Source organism: Macaca fascicularis, chromosome 20, assembly GCF_037993035.2.
Source record: "Macaca fascicularis isolate 582-1 chromosome 20, T2T-MFA8v1.1".
In the NCBI taxonomy this organism is placed as follows: domain Eukaryota; kingdom Metazoa; phylum Chordata; class Mammalia; order Primates; family Cercopithecidae; genus Macaca; species Macaca fascicularis.
Genome location: NC_088394.1, coordinates 9,599,968 through 9,606,142, shown reverse-complemented (window position 1 = coordinate 9,606,142; position 6,175 = coordinate 9,599,968). Strand labels below are relative to the sequence as shown.

General features: G+C 56.8%; 1 protein-coding gene across 5 annotated transcripts in view; it reads right to left on the bottom strand.

Annotated features, from left to right (window-relative positions):
* Positions 1 to 4,657: 4,657 nt before the first annotated feature.
* Positions 4,658 to 6,175, bottom strand: part of PMM2 (phosphomannomutase 2) — a 45,012-nt gene continuing 43,494 nt past the window's right edge. For all 5 annotated transcript variants that reach the window (XM_015442179.3, XM_045381768.2, XM_015442175.3 and 2 more), the window contains one exon: positions 4,658 to 6,160. In XM_015442179.3, the coding sequence (XP_015297665.1) occupies positions 6,059 to 6,160 (102 nt within the window). In that variant the 3' untranslated portion in view covers positions 4,658 to 6,058. The remainder of the gene's footprint in view (positions 6,161 to 6,175) is intronic.

The window sequence follows — 6,175 nt, the reverse complement described above, 5'->3', positions numbered from 1 at the left end:
AGGTTTTTCCTTTTAAGTCGTCAGGTGAGGGTGTCTCCCCCGGGTGAGGCTGACACATTCCACTTGGCAGTCTGTTTTTTTAGGGGGTGATGAATAAGAAGATGGGATCATCTGTTTTTCTTTAGTCATCATTCTGTAGCATGAGAAAGCTTAGCAGGAAGGAGAATGCAGCTTCCTGGCAACAGAAAATGCCACTAACTTGGTCAGCAGCTGTGTTAGTGGCTTTTAGAAGTGCCCTGTTGAAGCTTTTAGGATGTTGTGTGAGTTACACCTTACTCCCGTGATACACCTGTGAGAAGAGGGGACCGGCCTGGGGGTGCGCTGTCCACAGTCCCTGGCTCATTCCTGCTGTAGAGGTGGTGTTTGTTTTTGAGACAAGGCTGCCCTGCAGCTTTAACCTCATGGGCTCAAGCGATCCTCCTTCAGCCTCCTGAGTAGCTGGGACTACAGGCGTATGCCACCATGCCTGGCTAATTTTTAAATTTTTTGTAGAGAGCATCTTGCTACATTGTCCAAGTTGGTTTCGAACTCCTGTACTCAGACCATCCTCCTGCCTCAGCCTCCCGCAGTGCTGGGACTACAGGTGTGAGCCACAGCGCCCGGCCACTGCTATAGACATTTGATGAATGTTTGCTAGGCTGGGCACGGTGGCTCACACCTGTAATCCCAGCATTTTGAGAGGCCGAGGCAGGTGGATGGCTTGAGCTGAGTTTGAGACCAGCCTGGGCATCATGGTGAAACCTGGTCTTACCAAAAAAAAAATATATATACAATTAGCTGGGCAAGGTGGTGTGAGCCTGTGGTCCCAGTTACTCTAGAGGCTGAGGTGGGAGGATTGCTGGAGTCCAGGAATTTGAGGCTGCAGTGAGCTGTGATTGTACCACTGCATTCCAGCCTGGGTGACAGTGACACCCAGTCTCAAAAAAAAAAAAAAAACTTGCTGTTCTTCAGGCATGAAGTCAGGGGCTGGAAGCAGATGAGGCTTGAGGGCCCGGGGCTGGCATGAGAGTCCTAGGATGGATATAGCTTTTCAAGGTCCATAGCAGGGGAGGAAGGGTTTGTTTGCTGTTGGAGCAGTGGGAGTGAGGACAGAAGGTGGGCAGGTGTGAGAACTGTTCTTGGTTTCCAGGAGAGCAGTGACGGGCAGGGGCCACTCTGCGGGGTTGCTGTGCTCTGCTGGGAATTTGCTCTGGCCGGTATCTCCCAAGGGAAGGCAGTGATTTTGGGTGGTGCAGAGATGGGCATTTTTCTTGTGAATATTATACAATGATTTCCAAAGCATATTGGGGAAAAACCAGCCCATCAAACCTATTTAGGGAGAGGCTAACGTAGGCACTTAGCTCAAAACAATGAGATGTGCTGACTTACTATACGGAGTACCACATGGGTGGCACAAGGAAGGGTTCAGCAAAAGCTGAAGGTGGGGGCTGGGCGTGGTGGCTCACGCCTGTAATCCCAGCACTTTGGGAGGCCGAGGTGGGCAGATCACTTGAGGTCAGGAGTTCGAGATCAGCCTGGCCAACATGGTGAAATGCTATCTCTACTAAAAATGCAAAAATTACAGCCAGGTGCAGTGGCTCACGCCTCTAATCTCAGCACTTTGGGAGGCCAAGGTGAGCAGATCACTTGAGGTTCAGGAGTTCAAGACCAGCCTAGGCAACATAGTGAAACCCCATCTCTACTAAAAATACAAAGATTAGCTGGGTGTGGTGGCGCACACCTGTAATCCCTGCTACTTGGGAGGCTGAGGCAGGAGAATCGCTTGAACCTGGAGACAGAAGTTGCAGCAAGCTGAGATTGTGCCACTGTACTCCAGCCTGGATAACAGCGAGACTCTGTCTCAAAAAAAAAAGGCCGGGCGTGGTGGCTCATGTCTGTAATCCCAGCACTTTGAGAGGCCAAGGTAGGTGGATCACCTGAGGTCAGGAGTTTGAGACCAGCCTGGCCAACATGGTGAAACCTGGTCTCTACTAAAAAGACAAAAATTAGCTGGGTGTGGTGGCGGGCACCTGTAATCTCAGCTACTCGGGAAGCTGAGGCAGAATGGTTTGAAGTGGGGAGGCGGAGGTTGCAGTGAGCGGAGACCGCGCCATTGCATTCCAGCCTGGGCAACAACAGTGACTCCGTCTCAAAAACAATAGCAACAACAATGAAAACCAAAACTGAAGACATTTGGGAAAGCAGCCTCCGGTGAGGGAGGTGGAATGAGTTCTAGGTCTTGACTTCTGGGGTGCCGTGGCGGGCAGCGTGGAGTGGCGGGCAGCGTGGAGTGGCCGGCAGCGTGGAGTGGCGGGCAGTGTGGAGTGGCGGGCAGCGTGGAGTGGCTGGGAGTGTGGAGTGGCTGGGAGTGTGCCTGGCGGGCAATGTGCCGCGGCGGGCAGCGTGGAGTGGCTGGGAGCGTGGAGTGGCGGGCAGCGTGGAGTGGCTGGGAGTGTGGAGTGGCGGGCAGTGTGCCGTGGCGGGCAGCGTGGAGTGGCGGGCAGCGTGGAGTGGCTGGGAGTGTGGAGTGGCGGGCAGTGGGCCGTGGCGGGCAGCGTGGAGTGGCTGGGAGCGTGCCGTGGCCGGCAGCGTGGAGTGGCGGGCAGCGTGGAGTGGCGGGAAGCGTGGAGTGGCGGGCAGCGTGCCGTGGCCGGCAGCGTGGAGTGGCTGGCAGCGTGGAGTGGCGGGCAGTGTGCCGTGGCCGGCAGCGTGGAGTGGCGGGCAGCGTGGAGTGGCGGGCAGCGTGCCGTGGCCGGCAGCGTGGAGTGGCGGGCAGCGTGCCGTGGCGGGCAGTGTGCCGTAGCGGGCAGCGTGGAGTGGCGGGCAGCGTCCCGTGGCTGGGAGCGTGGAGTGGCTGGGAGCGTGGAGTGGCGGGCAGTGTGCCATGGCGGGCAGCGTGGAGTGGCGGGCAGCGTGGAGTGGCTGGGAGCGTGGAGTGGCGGGCAGCGTGGAGTGGCTGGGAGCGTGGAGTGGCGGGCAGCGTGGAGTGGCTGGGAGCGTGGAGTGGCGGGCAGCGTGGAGTGGCTGGGAGTGTGGAGTGGCGGGCAGCGTGGAGTGGCGGGCAGCGTGGAGTGGCTGGGAGCGTGGAGTGGCGGGCAGTGTGCCGTGGCGGGCATCGTGGAGTGGCGGGCAGTGTGGAGTGGCGGGCAGCGTGGAGTGGCGGGCAGCGTGCCGCGGCGGGCAGTGTGCTGCGGCGGGCAGTGTGGAGGTTACCTGTCGTTCAGGTTGGAGGAGCCTGCCTGGGCTGAGGTGGCCAGCTGGGGCCCACAGCCAGAACACTTGGGATAGGCGGGAGAGGAGAGGAAGTGATTCAAAGCCACGTATGCCTGAATGTGTCCAGATTACAGCAACATCTGCCCAACTGCCCAACTGGTTCTTCTTCTGGCCCCTATGGGCACTCCCCTTCCAGTAGCTGGAGGGCCCTTCCCGGACAGATCATGAGCGGGCCCCACGCCCTTCCCTTGGGATCAGGTTCAAGCTCAACTTCCCAGCTAGCCTCTCCCTCCAGGGAGCCAGAGGCCTGCCCTGCACTCACTGGCTGCTCAGGTTCAACGCGGGCCTTTTCCCTGAGGCTTAAGCCCTGACCTTGAGTTCAGGGTCAGCTTCTGCAGTGCTGGGGATGGTGACTTTCAATAGTGCTAGGCTGGCCTAGGTGCAACCTCTGTGCTTTGCTCTGGCTTAAAACTTACCTACTGTGTTTAAATTTCTTGTGATGGTGTCTTTATCCTGCTAACCCCCTAAGGCAGAGAGAGGGGACTGTCCCTGCCTTACAGGGTTCTGGGTTGCAGGGGGCAGGGGTATTATTTGAGTTAGTAATGGCTCACACTCACTGTTCAAAGTGCTTTAAATTCCATACACGGTAAGGACTATACCATTTGACACATGAACTAACTGAGGCGAAGATGAACTCACCGTAAGTAAGTCACACAGCAGCTTGTACCAGCAAAACTAGGCTTGGAGCCTTGGCAGCCGTGCTCTTACCTGCCACGTGCAGAACCTGCTGCTCTGGGGACACGTGGAAGGCACCAGGACGCGCTGCGTAGGCATCATTTAGTTGTTAACACTTTACATCCCACCACAGTGCCTGACAAGCGGACACCCTTGGAGTAACCCCTGGAAGCTGGCCTGGGCTGCAATGCGATGACAAGGTGGAAGGAAAGGGGAAGTTCCAAGTCCTTTTGAGTTTGGAGGGGAGTGTCAATTCTGACTGCAGAGGGAGGCACCAGGCAGTGCAGGAGGGGCTCCAGGGGCCTGGGGAGGGTCTGAAGCAGCCACTGTGGGAACTGGGGCAGGAGCGGCCCAGGCCTCTGCGCATTAGGGCTCAGCTTGGCGGACTCAGGGTACCCACCTGAGGGCAGCAGCCCTGTGTCGGGGGACACAGCAGCGACCCTCCATTTCCGGTTAAAACAAGTTTGAGTGAGACTCAGTTGTCTCGCTTTGTCGCACTATGTTAAGGAAACTTGTAAGGAATGGCAGGCTTGTAAGGAATACCCAGTGGGCAGAAAAGCAGCGGGGGAGGAGTCTGTGTGTCAGGAACAGGAACATGCAACTCCACAGAGGGAGGGGCCCCAACGGGACAGAAATCTGGAGCAATGAAAGAGTGGCTCTCAGACCTAGAAGGGCTGGGGTTCCCTTCCAGAATCTGCAAACAGGAGGAAAAAGGAATCAGAATGAGAAATAGGAAACAAAATCACTTTAATGTACTAACCGTTTTAGAAGGTCATTACCGTATCATTTGCAACATTCAACAAGGAAAGATGCCACTGGATGGCCGTGTCCTGCAAGTCACCGAGATGAGGAGCTGGCTGCTTTCACCCCACCGGATCCGAGGCTCAAGAGAGCTGCAAGCCCGAGTGGCTGGGAGGTTTGGAGGGAACCAGGTTGAGCTGTGATGAAAGCGCCTGGCTGTGGGCTGGGAGGCAGGAGTGCAGGGCAGTCGGGGCCCCCCGGCCCCAGATTCAGTGCCCAGTGAGGCCACACAGCCCCAGCACCAAGCAATGGAGGGTCTATGGGTCCCAGCGTTTTCACATCCTGAAAAGTGACACATGAACCGTTTTCCTAGGAAAGTTCTCTTCCACCGTGTACTGGCTGAAGCCTGGGATCCTTCCAGTTTCACAAAGAACGTGCAGAAGGTGGAAAGAATGAGGGACGCGGACCTGGCTGCAGCTGCACTCGGCCCCCTCAGTTGTAAAGTCTGGGTGAGGGCCTGGGTGGGCGCAGATAGGAGAGCGGCTCCTCTTCCTGTTCCCTGGCCAGGCTCTTGCTCGATCCCTGAGAAACTAGAGGCGAACGCCTCTGGGAAGCCAGCCAGGGCCAACCAGAAGGTCGTTTTGATGAAGTCTGACATCCCACATTGGTTTCTCTGGACCTGGGTGACTGTTTTGCCAGCATCAACTCTCCGGCCCAGCTAAGGTGCAAACTCCCTAGGGTCTGCTCCCACTCGGCCAGCCATCTGTCCAGCAGGCCTCAGCCTCACACGGGAAAACGCAGAGTGCGTCTAGTCACTGGGCATAACACTGCCCTGCTCACAGTCCCCATCAAGGTGACATGCAGGCGGGAGCTTCGTTCCAGGTGTTTGTAAATTTCGTCCTGGGGTGGGTCACTGCAGATGGCCTGTCATTGTTTCTCATTACCAAACCCCCACTGTTGGTGCTGATGCAGGGGTCCATTAAAAAACCCGCTTACGATTCCACAGACCCACCAAGAGGGAGGGCCCAGGCACATTTTTTCTTTCTGTATCATCCTAGAATTATGGGGAAATTTCCACCAAAACCACATGATTGCACGTATCAGGGTATTAGATTAGGGGGCTGAGGGTGGGTGGGGAAGACCTTTTGTGGGAGGTATTCCTCTGAACCATTCTTGACAATAGTTTTCTCCTTCCTTCTGGAAGCTTCTGGCACTGGAGATGGAGGCAAGGCATGCCAGGGGTGGAGGTCCAGACTGCATGTGCCTGGCAAAGGATGCAGAGCCTGGCTGGGCTGCGGGTGGGTGAGCACGTGTGGGAGGACCCTCGGCTCTGGCCACCAAATGCCCCATGCTGGCTTGTCAGCCAGGACCCTACCCTCCTGCTCCCGCGTTAGGAGAAGAGCTCTTCACAGATCCTGCGTGTGTCCTCAGGCGCTGTCACGGAGTAGCCCACGGTCCTGGGGTCTGTGAAGATCTCATGGTCATTGCCACCCTGGAAAGACACAAA